Source organism: Papio anubis, chromosome 9, assembly GCF_008728515.1.
Source record: "Papio anubis isolate 15944 chromosome 9, Panubis1.0, whole genome shotgun sequence".
In the NCBI taxonomy this organism is placed as follows: Eukaryota; Metazoa; Chordata; class Mammalia; order Primates; family Cercopithecidae; genus Papio; species Papio anubis.
The window spans coordinates 82,405,893-82,431,861 of NC_044984.1; the positions used below are offsets into that span (position 1 = coordinate 82,405,893).

Consider the following 25,969-nt stretch of genomic DNA (forward strand, 5'->3'; position numbering starts at 1 on the left):
CTGGGAATAGGACTGAAAATTCTGTATTTTGTGTCAGTCAAAGCAGGATCACACTGAGTGTCTTTCATCTTTGGTGTTTACTAGAGCACCTAACGTATTAGTCAGAGAAGAAAGACTTTCTTCTATTTTGTAATCCTGTGACACCATTTTAAGTACAGTAGCTGGTAGCAACTCTTTGATGACCCTTCAGAATTAGGAGATTTGGGCAAAGTTGATGGCTGCTACCCATCAGAGCAGGAGTCCAGTTTATAACCGTGAATTGATCCTGTGCCTCTCTCCTGATGAGGATTTGTGTTTCTGCCAGAAGCTTTGCTCCAGGTACTGATGAAACCAAAGTATTGGAAATAGAAAGTGCTTCCTGAGAGATGACTGGCTTTGCAACTACTATTCAAAGAGTAAGTAGAGTGTGTTTTAGAAGATGAGTATTTCCCACAAATGACAGAACGTTGGACCTAAACGGTTCCGTGGCAGTTTGGGAGGTGACAGTTGATAGTTGTGAAAGTTGTTGTCTCTTTGGGATTCATGAAAGAAGCCGCTTTTTAGAATGCCTTTGAAGGAACCAAGAAGTCACTGGCACTCGACTATAAAATGCTAAACAGTTTCTGGTTCCAACAGCACACAGCCAGCATCAGGTTTTTTCTTTTTTGATAAATGTGGGCGGGGTGTGATGTGGGAGAACTTTTTGTGTTTTCCTATGAGAAAAAGATAGTAGAAAATAAAGTAAACACTTTGAAATGGCAAATCTCTTTCTTCCTCCCTCCCCTCTGAATCCAGCAATAAAAAGACTGTGAACTTTTTTTAAATTTTATTTTTTTTCACTGTCAGTATTCAATGTAACTGTGAACTTTTTAAAGTGGATGTTTTATTCTTTGAGAATCCCCTTACTATTTAGATACCTCTAAGTGAGATATAGTTTAATTTTTCCAAGGGCTAAGTCAGTAATATGCCGGACAGTTGAAAACATGCAGGTAAGACAAAGAAATGAGAGCTGGGCCTAGTCCAAGCCCATAAAGATAGCAGTAAAGTCAAAATTCCCCTACAACTTCAGGCTAGGAACTACTAAATGCAATGAGATGGAAACGCTACTATTCCTAAATATTTAGTATTTATTTTATTTAGTCATTGTCCATCTTATCACTTACCCTCAAAATATTCTTTTGAGCAGCAAGTTAAAGCTGCTTTTAGCTCGCAGTTGATTGACTACCATTACTCAAGCCATTTGGGCTGTTGGAACTCACCTTTAATTAAACAAGATTCCTATGAAAAACTTGAGAATGAAATCTGGTTGTAAGTATTCCTGTACTTTTGGATTAGTCTAAGGCTGAAATTTCGCACTCACTCTGGAAAGAACATCAGAACCATTTTGACCATGTTATGCTGCACAATAAGGCGTAGGTCAAACGGTAACTTTTTTTTTTGGTCCCAGGTGTGTTTTATTATAGGGTTTTCTGACAATCTTACTGGAAAGAAGTTTTCATTCTGCTTGGGAATCTGGGGATGTCTCTAGCTATTTCTAAACTTCTACAGTGCTTCCCACACGAACTAAAGATAACAGGCCAGTAGGTTTCATTGGAACTGTGTTAAATCTACATCTGAAATGTTCATTGCTTATAACTTGATCTTATTTAATTTCCAAAAAAATCATCGGTTACTAGGTGTGGCTAAGTACACACCTTTGGGAAACGTATCTGTTTTCGCAGTTATTAAAACCGAGGTGGGGGGCAGGGGACGCACGCGGGAACGCACCAGGCACCCCAGCTTCTGCACTACAACTCCCAGAAGGCGCAGCGGCCAGGAAGCCGCTTCTGGACGGGCGTTCCCGCCCCTCGCCGCGGTTTAGTAGTTGGGTCGCAGCCGCGGTGGCTGGGCGCGGAGTGTGAGTGGCCTGGACCCCGCGGGTGACTGCTGCAGGGCTTCTCCCCAGCTGGACTGGGCGCTGCTCGAAAGCGCTCTCTCCACTCGCACGGCTTGTTGGGCTCATCATGAAGCGCTTGGGCTCCGTGCAGCGGAAAATGCCGTGTGTGTTTGTGACGGAAGTGAAAGAGGAGCCTTCCGCCAAAAGGGAGCATCAGGTACGGAGGAGCGCCGGGCAGGCTGGGCGGCTCGCGTGGGCTCCTCCCCGCGGCGCTGGCTCTGTGCGAACCCGGCGAGGATGGCTGGGCGCGTTAGACCTGTCCTGCAGGCCAGGAGCCTCTGTAGGTTTCGCTGGGTAGGTTTGGGGTGGGAGTTCCGTACGCCCTGAGCTCTTCCAGGTTCTTGTACTTTTCTTAGTCGTAAAGGAGGGAATTTGCGAAAGGATTTTCCTGATTAGGAGATTCAAACTTGCCCTCGCAAGGAAATGGATAACCCACGTCCACAGCATGTTCCTTTCTTTTCAGGTTAGCATCTTTTGGGGAAACCCCTAATTAGATAATTGCCACACTCCAAGCTTTACTACTTTTCAAGAGTGCAGTAAGAAAGGGTGGATATTAGAAGACTTGCTTTACCTGTTCTGTCCGAACCAGTGGCGGTGTTGACAGTAGCCTAATTAGGTCACTGAAGTTCAGACCTCATATTACCAGTAATTACTTAATTTATTCTAACTTTGGTGTTCTCATCTCAAGGTTTTCTATTGTAGCAGCGTGTTTTCCACATAGTGTGCCCTCGGTAAATGCTAGTGAGTAACCTATATTTGGGTAATTTTTTTCGTATTGTACTATAAAACGTTGTAGTCTTTGATCAGTAGAATACCCAGTGATTAGTTCGGTGCTTCCCAGCTTTGCTGATTTCAAACAAAACCAACATGTCCATTGGAAATCCACCTCACTTGAGTTTCATAATTGGCACTGGCTTTTCTTCTGGACTAAAACTTGTTTAAGGCAAAGATTGCCCTGTTTTCTTTAGTCCCAGCTTCTAGGACCTGGCACGTGGTACACACTGGATAAATATTTATTGAATTAAAGAATGAACCCTGGAATCATTTCATGCCAGTTTTCCATTCACCTTGATTCTTTTTACCTTATAGCATCTGTTCTTTTCATTCTTTCTATTACTGTCACTGCTGTTATAGTTAATATTTCATGTCCTGCTCATTGCACCACCTAATTGGTCTTACTTGCCACTCGGAGTGATCATCACCATGTTCTTTCCTCGTCAAAATGCCACAGTTATTACTCAATGTTTGTAGCAGTAATTGACTTTTTTTTTTTTCTTTTAGCTGTAACAAATGTAATCCATATGAAACATTATCATCTGTTTTAGTATTTCACTCTGCTGTGATTTTCAACTTCGTATGCTGGAGGGGAGTAGTTTGTAAAAGTATTCTCCACCAGGGAAAATAAGCAGCCCCTTCTCTTACCTCTCTGCAGTTAAGAACAGCTTACAGCATCGTTTATAGCATAGCATCCACATTCTTAATTATAATTCAGGGCCTCCCACTAATGAGGCTCAATCTACCTTCCATCCTCCTCAAAGTGGATTCTCTGTTTTAGCCATCTGTTTCATCCTGTGAACATATCAACCACAATCCTGCCTCATATTTTTGCTCAGACTGTTCACTCTGGGTCATCTCTAGAATGTTTTTAATTTCTCAAGTCAGTTCTTCTCCATGAAATCTTAAATCAACTTAGTCATCTCAGTGATTTCCCCTACCCAGAAATTGTAGAGGGCCACTCAATTGATACTATTTTAATACACGTACCTTGTTTTTCCAGTAATAGTCTAAAGTCTTTGATGACAGGTGGAAAAGGAGAACTTTGTGTACCCCTCAGTGTCTCTCGTGTTGTCCTTTGGACATGTCCATAGCAAAGAGCAGATGATTGGTCTTTATGGAAGGAATGTTTATACTCATCAGGAGCTCCATGGGGCAGAGTAATCTTCCCCCCATAGGATCTTTGATAAATTTAGATACACACACACTGCTATTGGACCAGACTCTGTGGCTCTACTATCCTAGGTTAAATTGATATCGTTTGATACCAGCGTCGTAAACTTAGTGAAAACCAGTTGTATTTTTAAAGTACTGAATCCCTGCTAGACGGTTATATTTTGAAAGTATTGAATCAATACTAGAAGGGCCTAATTTCTTAGTTTATCTGTTTGAAATAGTGCATTAGTCTTAAGCTCACACACAGCAATCTTTATAAGATGATGTTATTTCAGATACAGATTGTAGAAGTGGCATAAGTCTTTTTCAGAAATGAAAATGAATTATAAAAAGTTCGTAGGAACCCAAGAAACTGTCTTTTCCTCATCCTTGGTGCCCTTTTTCTTCCTGATAGTAGAAAAACCATCAATATGTAAACATCTCACTACTGATAAAGCTGAAAGGGACAAGGAGTGAGTACTCTCAAAGCAGACAAACTCAAAGGAAAAACAAAAGGCAAGCGATTCTTGGTAGTTTTAACAGTGAAAATTGTTAGGGGAAAAACATGAAAAAAAACAAAATCAGCTTGAAATCTTGAGTACTTATTGTGCAAAGACAGAACTAAAATGGTACTGAAGTATACTGTATAACATCTCTAAGATGCCATAGTGGGCCAGCTTGTGCTCTCAGCGGGGCTCTATTTACAGGAGTACTAATATGAGGTCTCGCCTAAGAGGTGATGGCAGCAGGTTTTACTCCTTTTTTGTATTCTGCCTGCATAGTCTAGGACAAGGCCGTTCACAAATTAGATGCTCAAACTTTGTTGAATGAGTTACCACAAAGATTTTTTAGATCGACATAGACTCCTGAATACAACTTTCAAAGTAAACAATTCATTAAGCTACATAGGGATGTCAGGTAACTGTGACGAAAACTATTGTCAAAGTGAAGCCTAACTCAAGAGTCAAGAGATTTGTTTTATAGAGGCAATTTTTCTTTTGCCATGTTGAACCTTTTTTAAGTAAGTAAATAAACCATAGCTGATACAGGTCAGAAATTTCAGTTCATAGTACTGTCATGTCTAATAATATAAATCACTATTAATGGTAGGAAACCATCAGGGGGTTAACTTTCCTTTCAAGCAGATAATACATTTTCTAAGAGGATTTGTTGAACTTTATGATGATACATCTGAAGACTTTTAGGATATAAAACTGAATCAAGGGTAAAATTGTTCTGAAAATTAAGATGCTTTTAAAGTCTGTGATCTGTAATGTTTAGACAGAGGTGCAAGCTCTGTGACAATGAAGGTATACTAATGACAATTGCTTTATGGGAAGGATGAAAATCATAGTTTTTCAACCTATGCTTACAATAGCAGTTGTTTATCATGCAGTTAAGGAGGAAAAACATGAAAAAAGTAAATCCAGAAACCATTTGATTTTGGCTCTTAAACTTCTTGGTAGCAAATAGAAACTGATGTTAATTATATTGAGAAGAACGCACTGAAAAAGAGACAATAAGTATGCCAAAAGGTTCTTTGTAATACGTCTGAATGGTGATGACATGGGTGATTCATTTATGCCTTTGTATATTTCATTTACACATTTTCTATAATGAGCATCTATTAGCTTTGCAAGGAAAAAAAGGTGAAAAAAGGCAAAAACAAAGTATCAACTATCTTCCATCTCTTTTGCCTGCTCCCTGAGAATTTTGACCTGAGACAGGAGTACCTTACAACATCCTTGCTAAGACTCCTTACAAACCAAGTCTTTTTTTTTTTTTTTTTTTTTTTAATTTATTTATTATTATTATACTTTAAGTTGTAGGGTACATGTGCATAACGTGCAGGTTTGTTACATATGTATACTTGTGCCATGTTGGTCTGCTGCACCCATCAACTCGTCATTTACATCAGGTATAACTCCCAATGCAATCCCTCCCCCCTCCCCCCTCCCCATGATAGGCCCCGGTGTGTGATGTTCCCCTTCCTGAGTCCAAGTGATCTCATTGTTCAGTTCCCACCTATGAGTGAGAACATGCGGTGTTTGGTTTTCTGTTCTTGTGATAGTTTGCTAAGAATGATGGTTTCCAGCTGCATCCATGTCCCTACAAAGGACGCAAACTCATCCTTTTTTATGGCTGCATAGTATTCCATGGTGTATATGTGCCACATTTTCTTAATCCAATCTGTCACTGATGGACATTTGGGTTGATTCCAAGTCTTTGCTATTGTGAATAGTGCTGCAATAAACATACGTGTGCATGTGTCTTTATAGCAGCATAATTTATAATCCTTTGGGTATATCCCCAGTAATGGGATGGCTGGGTCATATGGTACATCTAGTTCTAGATCCTTGAGGAATCGCCATACTGTTTTCCATAATGGTTGAACTAGTTTACAATCCCACCAACAGTGTAAAAGTGTTCCTATTTCTCCACATACTCTCCAGCACCTGTTGTTTCCTGACTTTTTAATGATCGCCATTCTAACTGGTGTGAGATGGTATCTCATTGTGGTTTTGATTTGCATTTCTCTGATGGCCAGTGATGATGAGCATTTTTTCATATGTCTGTTGGCTGTATGAATGTCTTCTTTTGAGAAATGTCTGTTCATATCCTTTGCCCACTTCTTGATGGGGTTGTTTGTTTTTTTCTTGTAAATTTGACAAACCAAGTCTTAATTGAAAAACAAGTTTTGTAAATCACAAAAATGTTTGTGCTTATAAAAAAGGGAAGATCTCATGTATTGAAGAGCAGATTGACTCTTGGGAAAACTGAAAATTATGATTGAAAGACACTTGTATTGAACTACCAGAAGCACCTATGAAGTTTAAGTTAATTAAACATACAATCTAGTTTTACTTTCACTCAGATCCAGACACAATGGCTGCCTTGCATTCTTCAGACACATCAAGAAACCTTACCTTTTGTTTTTTTTCCCAGATATTTACATGGTAGTCCCTTGTTTCAAATTTGGTCAAAGGTTCCCTCCTCAAAGTTTCCCTTTCCACTGTATCCAAAATAGCACCTTATCCCTCTTTCCTTTACCCATTTGTTTTTAGCACTTGCTTGTCATAGCTAACATTATATTATGCATTGTGCTGCTTTTGTCTCCTTCATTAAAATGCAAGTTTCACCAAAGGCAGGTACTTTTTTGTTCACCTCTGTATTTCCAGTGCTGAAGACAATGCTTAATCTTAGGCATTTGGTAAATAATTGTCAGGTATATGATGAAATATACTGAACACCTGTGCTAGGGATGCAGCATTGCAAAAAACAAAGGTGGATAAAAAAACGTAAATAATTACAGAATTGTGTAGAAAATCAGGTGTTGCTGTGATAGCACGGAAGGGAGGGAACGATTCGGAACTTCACAGAATAAATATTTTTAAATCATTGTGAAGGATGAACTGGAGATCATCCCTTAAAACTAATGAAATTAAGAAGATTTCAAGTGAGCATGTGTGCAAAGACATAGAGGCTATCTATCTTAAACCGGTTTTCTCTCTCTCTTTTTTTAAGCCATTTAAAGTTTTGGCAACTGAAACTATAAGTCACAAGGCATTAGATGCAGATATATACAGTGCAATTCCAACAGAAAAAGTGGATGGAACATGTTGTTATGTTACTACCTATAAAGGTAAACTAAAACTATAATATTTACTACAAATATTACTTATTTTTTCTTAATCACTTTACAGTCTATCTGAAATGAGGCATTGCTCTTCATAGACCCTGGGAAACCTAAGTATAATAGCAAAACAAAAGGGTCACAGTTGTTATAATTTACTTATTATATTATTGTATTTTCTTCTTGGGGGAAAAAAGGAAGGTAACTAAAACATGTACTTAATACCCTTAAGGGCCCAGGCAGTATGGTGCTTGATATATATTATCTCCAATTTGTACAAGTAGCCTCTCCATTTAACCGACAAGAAAAATGAGGTTTAGCAAACTTAAATAATTTGTCCGAGACCCAATAGTAACTGAATGGCTGAACTGGCAATGGGACCTATGTTTGTGTGACCCTTAAGCTTATTCTTCCTGCACCGATCCCAGGGCTTTATTCCTCTTGGCAGTGTCTCTAACTAATTTCACTTTAATGTAGTTTAAAACGTAGAAATGCAAATAGAAATTGTCAGTCATTTTAAGAAGAAATGTATGGAAAAGAGATTTGTTTTTGCGATTATTTTTGGATGGTGAGATTACCTGTCACTTCCAGAAAAAAAATAGCATCTGGACACATTCCTGGGGCATTAAATGGACATCTGGACACATTCCTTGTATCAGGAAATTTATTCTGAAATGCAGTAAAATAACTGGGCTAAAACATACATAATATTTGCCATCTTAACCATTTTTAAGTATGCAGTTCAGTGGCATTAAGTATATTTACATTATTTTGCTATTATCACCACCCTCCATCTCAAGAACTGTTTTCATCTTATAAAACTGAAATGCTACCCATGAAACAACAACTCCTTATTCTCCCACCACCAGCCCCTTGTAACCAGCATTCTACTGTCTCTATGAATTTGACTACTCTAGGTATTTCATATAAGTAGAATCACACAGTGTTTATTTTTTGTGACTGGCTTATTTCACTTAGCATAATGTCCTTAAGGTTCATGCATGTTGGTTGCATGTATCAAAATTTTACTCATTTTTAAAGCTGAGTAATATTCCTTTGCACGTATCTAGCACATCTTGTTTATCCAGTCAGCCATTGGTGGACAGTTGGGTTGCTTTCATCTTTTGACTATTGTTAACTAATGCCACTGTAAACAGGTATGAACAGATATCTGAGGCTGTGCTTCCAGTTCTTTTGGGGAATTACCGGATGATATGGAGATTCTAACTTTATAGTGCACAAAGGTTCCAGTTTTTCAGTTTCCTCACCAGCACTTATTTTCTGCTTTTTTCTGTTTGGATTTTTGTTTTTGGATAGTAGCCATTCTAGTGGATGTAAATGAATTGCATTTTTTATGTTTACTGGTAAAAAAGAAACAAAAGGTCCATTGAACCAGAAATGCTAATACAGTTTTAATCTGGTTCTTCGTATTATTTATCTGGATAGCTAATAAGTAGTACAGAATATCTGGACCAACGTATAGCAGTTTCTTTATAAACCTTGGATTTATATATTTGAGAAAACTGTAAAAGATTTTTCAGACTTTGATGCCTGTTAAGAAACTATAGTGTGTATCATTATGCATGAGGATGGCAAACTGGATTAGAATTTAACTGCTAAAGTCAAGTCACAGAACCCAAAGTGACAGTGCTTACAAATCCACATTTATTACTGCTAAAGGATACACAATATACCAATGGCATTAAAAGTAAAGATGTGTATTATAGCCCAGGACTGTCTCACAGCAAGGAGAGGCCAAGTAAAAGCTACTATTGTTCCCGGCTTTAGAGCCTTGGCAGGACACATTTTCTCAGATCGGGAACCACTCATGTGTGCAGGCAAACACCTTGGAACCACGGAATGCAAAATGGAGTCACAGCTGGGGATTTTTATATTTTTGCTGGTCCCATAGGTTGGCATCTTGCTGCTAGCTTCAACAGCAGAGCCGTCCGGGGTTTCAGACCAAGCTATCAGGCTCACTCCTACCAATAAAGAATACTAACACAGTGCCCTGCAACTCTCAGATCCATGAGTACAAATCAACATTATTAGTATTTTCATGCCCTGATCAGGGGTCAGTGCCATGCAGAACAGCTCAGCCTAATTCCAGATGTGTCAGAATTAACCCTTACAGCACAGTGTTATGTTTGGGGGTGTGGGGTGAATACAGTTATCTGGTTATGTTTCCATTTCGTAGAGGTATCTTCAGTTGTCCATAAATGCTGCTTACTCATAAAATATGACTACGTAGTGTCCTTATAAAAAAGATAATATATTTACTTTTTGTCTCATCCCCTTCATTTTTTAACCAGAGAAGTAAGTCTTCTCATAACATCAGGTACTGCTAGGTGGTCTATATTCTTAGACTGCGTATTTCCCTTTGTCTTCTTTGAGAAATTAGCCTCCTGTTTATTGAAAAACTCTATTCTGAAATGTCTTTCAAGATAAGTTTTGTTTGCTTCATACTTTTCCTTTTGTTACTACTTTTTTAGATCAGCCATACCTTTGGGCTCGACTAGATAGAAAACCCAACAAACAAGCTGAAAAAAGATTTAAAAATTTTCTACATTCAAAAGAAAACCCAAAAGGTTAGTTTTTTTTTTTTAAGTTTTCATGTTTAAATAGCTGAAATTTGTGGCATATTTACTGCTGTGGTATTTCTGTACATTATATCCTTCTGTATAATTTAAGCAACTCAGGAAAACTATAATTTAATACTTTTATATATAAAAGGATATTATTGAAAAATATTGTAACATATTTTCCTAATATTTGTCACTATTCTTTATAGTATGAGTCTATTAAAACATACAGATTACTGCATAGATATTGAAATGAGTGACACATTTTGTGTAAGAGACAAATGTGTAATTTTATAAATCAGGTACAAATCTCAGGAAATTACTAATTTTAATTATTAAAATGCTTTTAAATATCTGTAGTAGATACACATTGTATATCTGCATTCATGTATATATGTTTATATTTGTATTCCCAGTATATTAAAAATTCATAATCTAATACTTAACGGAATATGGTTACTTTAGTTCGACTGTTAAATACTATATACAAATGGCATATATGAAATTGAATATTTAAATTGTTAGTACCCTAATCTTAAGTACAGTCACATTGTGGTGATAATGAATGGAGAATAATTGTATCACACCTGATACTATGAGTTTTTAGCAGCTGTTCCCATTTTGAGTCTGTTTAGTATTTTACATTTTTTAAGTATCACCCCATACAATATTATCTCTTTTTAATTTTTTTTAGAATTTTTTTGGAACGTTGAGGAGGACTTCAAACCAGCTCCAGAGTGCTGGATACCAGCAAAGGAAATAGAACAAATAAATGGGAACCCAGTGCCTGATGAAAATGGACACATTCCTGGTACCATGATATCTCTTCTAATGCAGTTTTGTGTTTACTAGTAAAATGATCAAAATATCCCTTCAATCAGAAATTACAGAATTTAATTTTAATCTGGTTCTTCATTAATATGTATAGTACAGAATTTCTGAATCAAATTTATGTAAAGTCCTACATTTTATATCAAAGATGTTTCATATTAAGAACGTCCTCTTAGGTTTAGAGTCTTTTCTAAGATGGATATTTTTTACTAGCTGTAGTCTGTGACAATAAAGAGTCAAAAGAGAATAGCCTTGAGGCCAGGTGCAGTGACTCACACCTGTAATCCCAGCACTTTGGGAGGCTGAGGTGGGTGGATGCTTGAGCCTAGGAGTTTTAAGACCAACCTGGGCAACATGGCAAAACCCTGTCTCTACAAAAAATACAAAAAGTTAGCTGGGCATGGCAGTGTGCGCCTGTAGTCCAGCTACTCGGGAAACTAATGTGGGAATCACCAAAGCCCCGGAAGTCGAGGCTGCAGTGAACTGTGATCGTGCACTCTAGCCTGAGTGTCGGACTGTGACCTTTTCTCAAAAAAAAAAAAAAAAAACAAAAAAAGAGGGAATAGCTTCCAAGTTCTTGTCAGGATAGATGAGATGATCTAGTCTGAAATGAGATTTCAAGAAGTCTATACCTTTAGATTAGGGATGGGAAAATTTTGCAAAGGTATGCTGAATAGGAAAATATCCCAAATTAAGGTTATAGATTCTCAACTGTCATGTCTTGAGTGCCCATTATGTGCAAAGTCCTCCTAGTTTCTGGTAATACAAAAATGAAGGTCAGAACCGTTGTCCTCCATGATCTTTAATTAGACATTGGGAGAAATCAACCAATAATAGTATGATTTAAGAACAGGAATGAATATATCAGGTACCACTGGAGAAAAGAAGAGGAATTCCTCATTCAGCTTGTGGTTAGTGGAGGCTTCCGAGAGGAGTAGACATCTGTACTGAAGCTTAAGGACTAGGAAGTCAGCTGACGAGGAAGAGGGAAGATCAGCGTAGGCCAACTCCCAGGAAGAGGAGAGGGCGTGGGGTATTTCGGATATTTTATATAACACTTTATTGCAGCTAGAATGTTTAGGGTATATGACATGAAGTGGCTGTAAAAGTTGAGGCTGGAAGTGTGGTGGGCTCAGATCGTAAAGCCCGTTTTATTCTATCTAAAGGAGTGTGAAGTGTATCCTGAAGATAATGATTTTTAATCAGTGGTACAGCAAAAGCATATTTAAGTTTTAGAAATAGAACTATGATAAAAGTGGGTTGGATTTCACTGGAGGCTTGGTGACTAGCAAATAAGTTATTACAGTCATCTAGCATGAGTAATGAAGGGAGCCAATTCTGGCAACAAGAATGAGAAGGGTAATAGCAATAATATTCAATAAATGTGTTCAGTATATATTGGAACATTTTAATAAACTTGGAAGACATACCGCATTATGTCCATTGTCCCTGAAGCTTGAGAGAAAACTTGTTTTATAGAAAAAAATGTAAGTGCTATATCTTAGAATAGTGCTGAGTTCTTACTGAATAAGGGTGAATTTTCTAGTAAGAGAATGCTAGGTGCTCTGTAGTGAATAACAGGTTAATTCTGCAGAATAAAAAAAATGAACCCTTATGATTTTTTAAAAAGTAATAAACTGTTAATTTTCCCACTGAGTTTTTAAAGTAATACCTCTTTGTGATAGACACCCAGAAAACATGGGAAATTTACAACAAAAATAGAAATTACCTGTAGTTTCAATCCAAAGAAAAACAATCTAATAACAAGTAATTTTCTTCTTTATATGATAGGTTGGGTACCAGTAGAGAAAAACAACAAACAGTATTGCTGGCATTCCTCTGTAGTTAATTATGAATTTGAAATTGCCCTGGTACTAAAACATCATCCTGATGATTCTGGACTTTTGGAAATTAGTGCAGTGCCACTTTCAGATCTCTTAGAACAAACACTGGAGCTCATAGGAACAAATATCAATGGAAACCCATATGGTGAGTGAAGCCTTTTTCTTGTTCAGTTATTGTAACTGTCATTTATAAAGAGAACTTTCTCGGGTCAACTTAAAAAACATACATACAACACTAAAGAAACGACTAACAAATTTGAGTTAGTTTCCTAGGATTATATCCATTTCTGTTAACTTTATATTCACAGAAAAAGGAAACCATTTTATTAATCCAAAAGGTTGATTTTTATCCTCATTCTTTCCTGTAATAACATTACACAATTATGTATGAAAAGTAATGACTCATTTGTAACCCCTTTGCTTTTTAAAATTCAGGTGAGTTGAGTCAAATGATGAAAATGCACTTTTCGTGGTTATTATAGCATCAATTTAAATAGCCAAGGGTATAAAGTAAGTAAAGAATTGGCAATGAATACCATGTCAAATATCAAAATATGTATCATGATGAATTGAGTGCAAGTACTGAGAGCACTATGGATTACACCTTGCTGACATGGGGATGGGAAGACAGACCTAAGGATGCTAAAGCTATAATAGGAAAATCCTATATAGAGATCAAAAGTAGACTGCCAGGTATAAAGAAGCTAAGATGGTAGTTAGACAAGTTATCAGAGATACAGTGCAGCTGTTTGGCAAACGTTGAAGAATAGTTGAATGTGGCCAGTGCCACATTGGTACCAAAGGTTGGTAGACTTTTTCTGCAAAATGCCAGAGTAGGTATTTTAAGTTTTGTGGGCCACTCTTCTGAAAGGAGCTATGGACAGTACTTACATGAGTGGGTGCGGCTGTGTTCGTGGAAAACTATTTACAAAAAACGGTATCTGTCTAGACTTGGCCTACAGGTCATAGTTTGTTGAACTGTGGTGGAGAGCACGCTAAGGTGGAATTTAGAGTTACTGGAATAAGGTGCCAGTGCACTGGGTTGTATTCTTTTTAAGGAAACCAACCAGCTTTTCTACCTTTATTCCTAAGTGTTTCAAAAGACTATTTGAAGAGGTACATTTTCTAGTTCTTTCTGCAAGTTCCTTTAAATGAATGTGGCTAATGGCAAATTTTCCCACCTAGGGCTAGGGAGCAAGAAACATCCATTACATCTTCTTATACCACATGGAGCATTTCAAGTAAGAAATCTACCTTCATTGAAGCACAATGATCTCTTGTCCTGGTTTGAAGGTTGCAAAGAGGGTAAAATTGAAGGAATAGTATGGCATTGCAGTGATGGCTGTTTAATAAAGGTAATGGCAAAAATAGCTTGGGTGGGGTTATGTCATCTTATATTCCTACAGCAGAGTAGAAGTGATACTAAAATTCTCTCTACAAATGGCAGCAATTATTATTTGCAGTAAAGAAATTCAATTTTCTCATCCCACATACCACCATTTTTTAAGAGGTAAAACAGTGTTTCCCGGTGTGTATTGTGTGGGGCATTGATCATAACAGGTGTGCTTCAGAATTGAAGTGATACTATATATCCCCTGCGTGGAAATTCATGTTGCATAGTAGTGCTCTCTGAGATATCTTGTATTAACTTAACACAGCATCTCCCAGACTTGAGTATAGAATCTGTTGAGTAGAAAGAGTGCCAAGGTAACAGTTGATATATACAAAATGAATTATCTTATACTTTGTTCCCTTTCTGTCTCCTAGACTTGTCTATTTGATTTCTCACAGGTACCTGAAATTCATAATATTCAAAACTGGACCTAGTTGTAACTCTCTGACTCCACATAATTCACTGAAGTAAAAACTTGGATATTAATTTTAATCCCTCTTTTCATTACTTCATGCATCCAGTTATCAGTTCCTAACAGTTCTAATCTATGTACTTCTTTCCAACCAATTAACTGTTAATTTTAATTTAAGCTAAGATTCATGCTGTATCATATCACCCTCCAAAAACAGTATCTTTCAGTTTTAGTCCTGTCCTCTCCATTCTTCACAAACAGATGAGTGTATTACTTTCCTGCATCAATCTGTTGAGTTACATTAAATATTCATGATCTGGCCCCTGCTTAATTTCCCAGAACTGCTGTCCACCTCTGCCCCCACAAACACACTCACATTGGGTTTGCATATTTACATGATTGCATGTAACCATATTTACATGATTGCAATTAGAGCAAAAAAACTCCATTCTACCACATAACATTCCCTTCAATTAGAATGCCTCCTTGCCCACATTTTTCAGGTAGCTAGTCTGTACTCAGCAACAGACTCTATGATTCATAAAATTTTATGGAGCCCCTGATTATATTCCTGGCATGTTTCCAGGTGCTGGACATACACAGTCAACAAAACAAGGTGTCTGCCTTCATGAAGCTCACATTCTAATGGGGAAGATAAACAATAAACAAATATGTAATATGTCAGGAGAAGAAGAGCTATGAAAAAAAAAAAAAAAAAACTAGGGTAAGATAAAGTGGAGTCTTACACAGTGCCTGGCAGATAGTAGGCACTCAAAACAAATATTTCTAAGTAAATGAAGATAGTATCTGTATGCTAACGCTAATATCTTTTTTCTCTTTCAGGTCCATCGCCATCATCTTGGCTTATGCTGGCCAATTCCAGATACTTACATGAATTCAAAACCAGTTATTATCAACATGAACCTGAACAAATGTGACTCTACCTTTGATATTAGGTGTTTGTTTAATCATTTTTCAAAAATAGATAATCAGAAATTTGCTAGACTCAAAGATATAATATTTGATGTATAAAATGCAAATAAAATTAGTTTATCATTATATTCTAATCTTGAATATTCTACCCTGTTTAAAAACATCTCAAGGTTCCTATTCATTATGAAACATCAATATGTCTTCTACCCTTTGTGAAGAAATGAATTTTCCAGTTTCAAGTACCTATTCAAATTTTTATTAAAAACCAGCAAATTAATTTTAATCTCTAGCCATAAAAACATAAGTAACAGTAAGCTCCTACGCTTGTACAAAGGCTGGATTCTCTCCACTATACTGAGTAGTAATTTAAAAACAACAATTTAATGTCACTAGTTTTCAAAATTAAATAGTTTAAGCTCAATTTAATTTTGCTAGATATTTAACAAAACATATGGCTTAACCTCATAACTTGTATGTATGTATGTCTACATCTGTATTTATATATATCATAGTTAGGATTTGAGAATCTTAACACATGTATAAATAAGTATAAACTCCAATTTTAAATATTGAAATTACTGAATTTACCCTCATATTCTTTAAAAAACCTAATCAAAACATTAGGAATGTAGAGAAATTCACCAAAGCTCATTGTCTATTTGATGGCCATAACAAGTCTTCAAATATATACTTTTATAATAAGTTAAAAATTTCATATAATTTTATTTATTAAGAATTCCAATCTAAGTATAAAGGTACAAGGTAGTGAGAAGGAAATACTACAGTTCAGAGAATTGCTTATTTCCAGGTATATTTTAACTTATAAAGTTAATAAATAGTTAAATGAAACAAAGTTTATAGGTGACCTTTAGTAAATGGGGAAATTAACAGGACTTTCTTCTTCATCTTCAAACTCTTCAGAAGCAGCAACAGGGCTAGTTAACTCAACTCCCAATTGTTCTGAAAGTTTTTTTACCTTCTCTTCTAAGAGAATATTCTTCTTCACTTCTTCCTTGTAATTATACTTAAGATCTTCAATTTCTTCAAAAAATGAAGGATCAAAATTTTCCAGTTCTTTTTTCAGCTTTTTTATTTCCTCCTAATAGAAACATTATCTTTAAAAGTTGGATATAGGAAATGTACATATTTTAGGTTTGAACTGTGAGATTTAATTGTAAATATGAAAGCCAAAGTATTCCTGAATGGTCGAATACAGCAATAAAGGCAGAAGAATTAAGATTTTTCTTTGTTCCATTGTACAGTGTAAATAACTAAGTTGTTAACTGTCAAGTCCAATGATCTATTCCATAAGTTGTGTTCTAGTCTTTGACTAAAATTTATCATTTCTTATAGTGGGATTTAATCTTTCTCTAAAAACATATAAGATCCTCTCAATAGAGTAATCAATCAAAATTAGATTTTGCAATTCATAACATTGAAGTTAGTCTGGTTAAGTGTTTTGGTTTAGACTTCATTTATATTTTACTTACAGATTCTAATTTTTAATGAATAATCAAGTTTTCATAAAGTTATTAATATCAGGGAAACCTTTGGGACATCTGACAATTAGGCATTGGTGAAGAGACAATTCAAGCCTTAGTGACTATTTAGAATAGCCAGTGATTACTAGCTGATTCTCATATCCATGCCTTTTTGTCCTGTTTACAGTCTTAAAAGAGGTAAAACATAGCAAATATTTTTTTAAGGGAACTATAACCTTCCTGAAAATAATTTCAAAAAAAACTAAAGACACTGTTGCCAATGTGACCCAAAACTTAAGAACATACTAATGGCATATATTTGTTACAATTAAAAAATAAATTTACTATTTAATCCTATGTTGAGTCTGAATTTTTTGTTAGCTCTTATTTAATAAATATATTAGGACTAGTCAGATGAACATAATTAACTTTGCAATATAAAGGTCAAATATAAGATGCTATTACATGAATTTTTTAGGATACGTACTGAAAACTCGAAGATGGTAATGAAAATAGTTTTCAACAGCTATTTTCACAAAATGATACTAAAATACACATTACCTTCAAATGCTGCTTTTCTAGATCTGACATTTTGAGCTGTGTCTCTAGATCTTTTACTTTTTCCTTTAGTTGATCAGCATCTGTCAAAAAAGTTATACAAGTTAAACTCAGCTTTTTCCCACTACGAATGAGTTCAAAGTAATGGATTTGTTCTAGAGAACAGAGATTTGTTTTACGAAACCTAGAACTAGGAAAATACTGGATTTTATGGCTGAAATACTTAAGGATGTAAACACTTGATGCTACCTCCCTCCATTAAGTATTGTAATTTCATAGCAGGCAAAAAGAGGTTATTTGCTAGGTATTAGAAATATAGGCCAAGTTTTTTTTTTGGCTTTTTTTCACATGATAGAAATTTTACATGGAAAAAATCTTAAAGCCAGGAAAACTTGTTAGGTACTAAAAGTACAACAGAAGAAAAGCAGACTGTTGGGTAAGGGGCTATAACCATAAGCTGGCCAAATGCTCCCGCTATCCAACACAGCATTAGCTATTCCACATGGGTTATTACATGTTTACTGTGCAATTACTACGTGCAAAATGTGTCATGCAAGCTGTGTAATACAAAAATAAGACATAGATAGCCCTGATACTTTGGTAGGAAAACAGAAGTCTACAAATACAGCACAAATTTATTTATTGGATTTACCCTGCAAGTTAACATACCTCTAACTTCATCAGCAGGCAAATACGATTTTTGCTTTAATGCTATCTTTGCTAGATACCTCTTTTCTTTACATTACACTACATTTAATGAGTCAAGTCATATTTTACAGCCATTGAAGAATAAAATTCTAAAAGTTTGATAAGGGGCAGCAAACATTTTCATGGCTGGGACAAGTATCTTTTTTTCTTTTTGAGACAGTCTCACTGTCGCCCAGGCTAGAGTGTAATGGTGCAATCTTGGCTCACTGCAACAATCACTGCCTCCCAGGCTAAAGTGATTCTCCTGCATTAGCCTCCTGTGTAGCTGGGATTACAGGCAAGCACCACCACGCCTGGCTAATTTTTATATTTTTAGTAGAGACAGGTTTCACCATGTTGGCCAGAGTGGTCTCGAACTCCTGATCTCAGATGATCCGCCCGCTTCAGCCTCCCAAAGTGCTGGGATTACAGGTGTGTGCCACTGTGCTGGGCCTGGGACAAGTATCTTAAAAGTCATCTTACCACTTATATAGAAAGTGATTTAGAATTTCCAAAACAGTTCTGGTTTGATTTTAAGCCTTAATCTTAGAAAAATGACAGGTAATCTGTCTACTTCACATCAGAGATAAGGAATTTTGAAGGCTCAGAAATTTCCTTAAGAAACAGGTTTAGAAAGATAGAGAACTATGGCCATATGACCCTTAATGCACACGCACCTGATCTCTGATCTCAGAAGCTAAGCACTATTGGGCCTGGTTAGTATATGGATGGAAGGAAAATTATAAAATTTTCCTAACATCAACAGCATTAATACTGTAGTCTAGTACAAACAAAGCAGGCTGCTATAAGGCATATTTTGAGAGTATTTAGTAGGTACTTTTAGTTACCAAGACGTAGCACAGTATAGTGGTTAAGGGCTAGGAATGCCAAGGAGCTGTGGAGTTTCATAGATTTAGATTTTAATCCTGCTATTTCCTAGCTGACCTTGGGGAATGGTTACTTAACCACTTTGAATCTGTTTATCACATAAAATGGAGACAGTAATAGCTATCATATATGGGTGTAAATATAGAATGCTTGTAAGGCAGTTAGCATAGTGTCAAGTACAACTCACACATGATGGCTTTTATTACAAATTAGTAATAGGACTACATACCATATTGAAAAAGCTACAAGAAATAGTCAAAGATAGTTCAGATATAAATTGGTATAATCCTTTGGAGAGGATGGCATTTCTATCATACTATCAAACAATGGCATAATAAGGTCAAGAGATTAATCATATTTTATAAAAGCAGAAACTTGGAAGCAAACTATCCACCAAAACATAAATGGTTCAATATGCTTATACATGCAATAAAACACTATAGAATTATTAAATGGATGAGACAGATTTATGAACAGACCTCACAAGATGTCCAGGATAAACTGTTAAAGGCAAATACGCTAGACATGTGTATAGTATGAGTTCAATTTTATGTCACTTGCCAAGAAAATATATATATGTATATGCAAACAAAGTCTATTCTCTATCCACAGTAGTTTTAGTCTATAAAGTTAGCCCAATTAGTGAATATCAAACCACTGCTGCTAGGGGAAATATGTACAGACATGCATATACATACATACACCTACATATCTCACACATGATAATCTTAAATCCTAAAGATAACTCATCCTGGTAAATTCTATTTATTTACATAAGAAAAGGTTCAGAAGCGTTCGTGACTCTCCTAAGCCTAAAGCACTAACAAGCCTCAGAATTGGGATTCAAATCCCTTCCAACAGGCCCCAGAGCCACAGCTTCTTGCACTATGCTGTGCTGCCCTCTACCGTCTCCATCCTTTGCTCATTTCTCTATGAAAACTGAAATGAGGATACTGAGCACCGCCTTGTTGAACCTCTGCTGGGGACATGTAAGTTGGATTATTCAAACTTTCCAAGGCTCTGTGGATGTCTGCAAATGTGCTGCGAGTGTTGATTTGGGGATTACATACACGCTTTAGTGAGCAGGTGATTTAGAAAATACAGAATCCACAAATAATGAGGATCTATTATACATATGAACACAGAAACACGTATGCATATGTGTGATATATATGTATATAAAATATGTGTGTATGTATATGTAGGAATGACGAATGATTAGTAATCACTTTTGAATGGGAATGGAAGGCAGCAGAAACATACTTTCTTTTTACTTTGTAAAAGGAAAAAAATATAGGCAGTATTTACTTATTTGCAGTTTTTAAAAATGTTCAGAGGACTTGAAAGAGCCTATACTTAGAAACTGGAAGCAACAGATTTCGTATTCATTGCTTAGCCCTGCATTGTGATTAAATCTGTAACACCCAGATGGAGAACAAAGAGAAAAACACTTGGGTACTTGCTACTCTATAGTATAAACAACACAAAGAGAAAAATGGGAATATTTTTATATTAATAGCATGGAGGAGAGACAAGAGATCCAAAACTTATCAGGAATTTGATTTTACACTGAGACAATGATCAGAAATCTGAGCCAAAAGAAAAAAAAAAAAAAAGGTAAACCCAAATTCAAAAACCTGGGGGTAGCTAACATGTTTTTTAAAATATATATTACCAGGTATGGTGCTTTCAGCTCCACTTTGGTCCTTGTTAGCTTCTATCTGATGGATTAATTCTGCTTTCTCTTTATCCAGCTGACTATTAGCTAATCTAGAACACAATGATAATGTGTTAAAAAAAAAAAGGCAGGTATTGCTTCATAAAATATATGGGCATTTCTTATGAACTAGTGATGTACAGTAATCAGAACAAACTAGTCTTTATCAAAGTAAACATTTACTCTCAATGCTACAATGTCACCATTCTCAAACAAAAAGCCTGGAATACAAAAGCCTTCACATTTTTCTTAATATCTGACCTAAGGTCATTTCCAAGAGTGGTTTTGTTATGAGGAGCCTAATGAAAGTGGGCTACAGAGACTCCTGGAAGTAAAAAATTACTTGTTCTCTTTCATTAGTATTTTCCTCTGGGAAGCTAAGGATTAATTCATTCTATGCTCTTAGAAAAGTTTAAACTAAATTACAAACTGGAAACTTATATTACAGTTGGGTTTATCCTTTTTTCCAGTGTGTATTATGAAAAAGAGAGTGATTAGCATTAGAAGGAAGAAATAAGGACCTAATAAGCCTGTTAGGCAGTAAAGTTGAAAAATGTTTGTCTCTAGTTGTAGTAATTCTGAGATTATAAAAACTAATAATTTTTTTTTTAAAGAAAGAAACAAAGTAGTCATATGAACACATGACGCACCTAAGAACTTGAAGCTCCTGTTTGAGGCCTTGCTCTGTCTCAGCACCTTCAGGAACATGTTTAAGAATCTTAATCTTTGGGGACAATGAAAAGTTAAGATAAGGTTTCCTATGGAAATACGAGGATTTATAAAGATACACATTTTTAACAAAGCATAATATTAAAATCTAGTTTTCAAAAGCATGCATAGGCAAATTTCTATGTTCTATTCACCATTCATTCAACAAGTATTGAGCAACTACTGCATAACTGGCATTGTCCTAGGCACAGAGGCTACAGCAGTGAACAAAATAGGTAATGTTCCATCTTGCATGGTCCTCATTTAGTGTGGAAACAAAGAATGTGTATGTAATATGATATGATGTAATAATAGTGCCAGATGGTAGGAAGAGCTATCAAGAAAAAATAATCCAGGGTAAGAGGATTAAGAGTGATGGCAAGTAGTATAGGGTTAGGGTTAGGGTTAGAGTTAGGAAGGTCTCTCTGAGGAGCCTCCATTTCAGCAGAGACATGAAGTCTGGGAGCAAGCTATGAGAATATTTGGGTGAACAGTATTCTAAACAAAGGAAACAAGTGTAAGGACTTAACGCTTAAACGAGTTTGAATTGTTTAAAGTACTGAAAGAAGGTTAATGTAGTTAAAACATTGTGAATGAAATGAAGGGAAAAGTGGTAGAAGATGAGATTGGGAAGAAAACTGGGTACCAGACCTCATATATTGTTTTGGGATACGAAAAGTACTTTGAAGTTTTATTTTAGGGTGATGGAGAACCACTGGAAGATTCTGAGGATAGGACTTTGTGCTTTGTGATGTGCTTTATGTTTTAAAAGGGTTACCTGGCAACTGTGTGGAGGCAGACCAGAAATAGAAATAGAGTGAAATAATGCAAGAGTGGAAGCTGAGATACCAGCTTGGAAATTATTGTAGTTATTCAGGTATAAAACAATAGCCTGGACAAGACTGGTAGTGATGTCTCAAGATGCCAAGAAGTGGTCAGATTTGGGATATAGTTTGAAAATAGAGCTGACATGATTTAACGATAAAAAAAAAGATGTGGAGAATGAAAAGAATGAAGTCGTTGATGAGCCAAAGTTTCTGGCTTAAGCAAATAGGTGAATGGGGTGCCCTTCAGTTAGATGGGTCTTCTTAATCGAGTCCATTTTTATCTATAGAAGACAATGCAAGGAATATCCTGCGATATTATGCATTATTTTATCATGTAAAGAAAAATTACATTACTTACCTGTTCTTCAAGGTCTTCAGTGTATTTCTTAACTTTTTGTTCTCTCTCTGTTGCTTCTTTTACAAGCTGTTTAAGGTCAGTAATGCTTTGATTTTTTTTGGCAATATCAGTTTCCAATTCTTTTAACTTGGTTTCATACATTCTAAAAGTATAAGGAAAAAAAGTATAGACATGGCAAAAATTTATGTCACTGATTTAAAAGTCAGTTCAAATTACCGTACTAGAAATAAGCAAGAATATCTTATTTTACTGTTTCGTCTAGTCAAGGTTTTTGCTACATATTTATTTACCATTAAAATGGTGGTGGCAAGAGATAAGGTATCCCTAATTAACAGATGGCCCATTCGAAATAAAGAATTTGGGTATTTTCCAAGATTATAAATAAGGATGGAGCCTGATTTGACCATTTTAAAATTAATACCTTTTTTCAATCACAAAATAAGAAAATACAAAGTAAAATTCTTCGGAATATAAAATTCTATATTACTAGATATTCTTAGAAATATAAAGATGGCAAATAAAAAGCTTTTCTCACATATACAGACATACATAGGAGGTATACAGAAAAACACTACAGGGAGAGGAAAAAATTGTGCAAAAGCATGGGTGAGAAAAATAGTATCTGATGGGAGAGGGATAAAGCTTGTAAAAATCTGAATAGATTTATAATCATTAAAGAAACAATTAACAGTTCAAAAAAATACAGACTCCAGAAAAAAAATTTCATAATTGAGCCAAACAGTTCTACTGGCTTATCATACCTAAAGAAATATAATGCTAACAATATCCAAACTTTTCCAGAGAAATGGATAGAAAGACTGCATTCTAAGTTAAAATGGCCAGTATAGCTTTGGTAACAAAATCTGCTAGGATAATACAAGAAAGGAAAATAATGATTGTCTAAACACGTTCACACAGCTTTTGATAGATCCTAGAAACTTAGATTAGAAGGGAATGTTTTTAACCCGACAGAGACTATCACAGATCTACCACAAGTAAATGGTGAAATATGAGAAGCTTACTCCTTCACTTCATCTAATTTTCTGTTCAAAAGCCGCCCAAGCAGAGAGGGCCTCTCTGATCACCCTATGTAAAACTGCCCCCACATCACCCTGGTTTGTCTCAGCAGTCAGGAAAAGGCCTGACATAGAATATGTGTTAATAAGTTTGTTGAATGAATAATAATGCAACTATAAGGATGTCAGCATGAGCAAGACCTGTGTCATGGGTCCCAAAAGAGATCTTTCTAAACTGCTTTATTGAGAAAGGTGTATAATCCTCCCAGATTTAAACTTTAGTGAATTTTTTTCTTTTTCTTTTTCTTTTTTAACGGATTTAGGGAACCTGGAGGTCAACGATCAAAAGGAGCCTCTCTCTGTCAAGAGATTTCTACTTAGACTTACGTCTTCTGCAAATGGTTTACTGAAGGCTTATGGTATGCTCAGTGACCTGTATTGTTCTCAGACTAAAAACACATATATGATCTAAAATGCAAAGTCATCTTCAATTACGGTTAAATATCATCATCACCTCTACTAACCATTTATAAACCTTATAAACCCTTTTTGCACTAACAATTTCTTATGTAGCCCCATAGAGCCCTCTTAGAAAGAACTTGAGCCCACAGAAAGGATATAAGTTACTTAAGATCATAGTAAGAATTAGGTCTTTCTAAACCAGAGAACCTACCCGGTCCTTTGAAGAAACCTAGGCAAGGTGGGCTTTTTAAAAATAATATCCAACATAAAGCAGAGTCTGGCAATAGGAGGTACTAAGTAAATATCTGTTGAATAAATAGATTTCAGAGTAACTCAAAAACATTCTGAGTCCATATGTGATTATAGAAGAAAACAAAGGAACGACCAAGAAATCAACAGAGAGGGCTGCTGGCTAAGAGCCACTCTGCTAGGGTCCAAGAAGACAGTAGAAGAGACCCCCTTCCCCCACTCCATACCATCACATTTGTTATTTCATCTAACCCTGACACTGGCCTTCTTACAGAGTAATTTTTCCCAGTGTGTAGATGAGAAAAGTGAGAGCTAGAGTGGAGAAGTGTAGATTCTGGCCACTCTAGATTTAGTATTTGGACAGGAACCAAGTACTCCTCCATGACTTCATGGCCATCTGAGCTATCCTTTAAAGCGCCTGCTTAATCTTTCTCTTTTCTCCTTAGACTTGGTTGACAGGGGCAAGTGCAGTGCAGCAGGCCCTCTGTGGGACTTGCTGTAGCCTCACAATGCTAAGACTCCCATCCTACTTGTAGTGATCACTATCTTGCCTTCCATCAAGACCATTCCAAAGAGCAGAGAGGGAAGATGAAGCCCTCAAAGACATCGAAGGGGATACTGGAGGTGCATGGACATAAGGAATAGTATGAGAATGTTGAGAGATAAAGATGAGTATGCCTTTTGAAATGGGGGCGGCAGATGTGCTAGATGGTAAAGGATACCACTTCATACAGGATGGCTTTAATGGGACAAGACATGGGCAGGATCCCACTGGCCAATGACATCCAGGCTCCTTGAAGCAGCTGCTTAAAATTGGAAATGAGAACGACATGAAGAGCCTTTTACCTACTCATCACAGTCATGATGAACCACACATGATGATAGTGGCAACAGACTGAATGTTTACTCATAAACTCCCACCACCTCTTTCATAGCCACAAAAATTAGTTTCACAGGTTGGAATTCCATGTATTCAGGATGGGAGAAAATAAACTATCAGAAAGCAGAAGCCAGTAAGACATCAACGCTGCTGCTGAATTCACCTCTTGGGGCTATCTGAAGAGAAAGTTGCCCAGGATATAACTCTAAAAGCATTACAGCACAGACTAGATCCAGTATGCCACATGTTGTGACAAGACAGCTCAATCATTCCTGGCTCATACTTGAGAGAGCAAGTTATACAATCAAGAAACCGAAGCTGCAGTTGGAGAAAAATAGCACCCAGGAGAAGCTGAGCAGCCTTAGCCTAGACTCATAGCTGATGACAGCTTCATGATGCACACACAGCTCCAACTCCTTCGCCCAGCCACAGCTCTACTCTGTTCCATGCCCTGCCACCCAAACAAGGTTAAACAAGTTAAACATTTCAAGGAAGAAAAAGTCTCCATCAATATTACAAGAGAAAAAAAAGTATTATGTTAAAACAACAACCAAACAAACTGTTCATCAGGAAGAAACCAGGTTATTCAGAATAGTGTTGTCTTTTAAAACAATAATACCAAAATTTGAAATGATTAAACTTTGTACAAGTTTAAAATTCTGTTC

The 25,969-nt window shown here is 36.2% G+C and overlaps 2 protein-coding genes across 14 annotated transcripts in view; one reads left to right on the forward strand and one right to left on the reverse strand.

The window, feature by feature from the left end:
- Positions 1-1,808: 1,808 nt before the first annotated feature.
- C9H12orf29 (chromosome 9 C12orf29 homolog) lies at positions 1,809-25,964 on the forward strand. 7 transcript variants are annotated; one of them, XM_009181394.4, is made up of 9 exons: positions 1,811-2,072; positions 7,370-7,487; positions 9,971-10,066; positions 10,755-10,871; positions 12,683-12,880; positions 13,921-14,090; positions 15,384-15,496; positions 24,037-24,132; positions 24,871-25,964. In XM_009181394.4, the coding sequence occupies exons 1-8, from the start codon at positions 1,983-1,985 to the stop codon at positions 24,092-24,094; spliced, it is 960 nt and encodes a 319-aa protein (XP_009179658.1). In that variant the 5' UTR covers positions 1,811-1,982; the 3' UTR covers positions 24,095-24,132; positions 24,871-25,964. The 7 variants fall into 7 exon arrangements, 2 of the variants coding, with proteins under 2 accessions (XP_031506511.1, XP_009179658.1); XR_001892838.3 differs by lacking the exons at positions 24,037-24,132; positions 24,871-25,964 and adding an exon at positions 15,127-15,264 and having other exon boundaries at positions 1,809-2,072; positions 15,384-15,478; XR_004176142.1 differs by having other exon boundaries at positions 1,812-2,072; positions 15,384-22,389; positions 24,037-25,964.
- Positions 16,173-25,969, reverse strand: part of CEP290 (centrosomal protein 290) — a 94,639-nt gene continuing 84,842 nt past the window's right edge. For 6 of the 7 annotated variants that reach the window (XM_021922738.2, XM_021922737.2, XM_021922735.2 and 3 more), the window contains 5 exons: positions 22,698-22,839; positions 21,455-21,528; positions 20,763-20,857; positions 17,516-17,595; positions 16,180-16,572 (listed from right to left, as the gene is read on the reverse strand). In XM_021922738.2, coding sequence (XP_021778430.2) covers positions 16,342-16,572; positions 17,516-17,595; positions 20,763-20,857; positions 21,455-21,528; positions 22,698-22,839 — 622 coding nt within the window. In that variant the 3' untranslated portion in view covers positions 16,180-16,341. Of the gene's footprint in view, positions 16,573-17,515; positions 17,596-20,762; positions 20,858-21,454; positions 21,529-22,697; positions 22,840-25,969 lie in introns of all 7 variants that reach the window. The other variant, XR_002515752.2, reaches the window with a different exon arrangement.

Coding starts and splice junctions, on each gene's coding strand:
- C9H12orf29 (XM_009181394.4), top strand. CDS start 1,983: ATGAAGCGCTTGGGCTCCGTGCAGCGGAAAATGCCGTGTGTGTTTGTG. Junction 7,488..9,970: donor TTATGTTACTACCTATAAAG/GTAAACTAAAAC, acceptor CTACTTTTTTAG/ATCAGCCATACCTTTGGGCT. Junction 10,872..12,682: donor TGAAAATGGACACATTCCTG/GTACCATGATAT, acceptor TTTATATGATAG/GTTGGGTACCAGTAGAGAAA.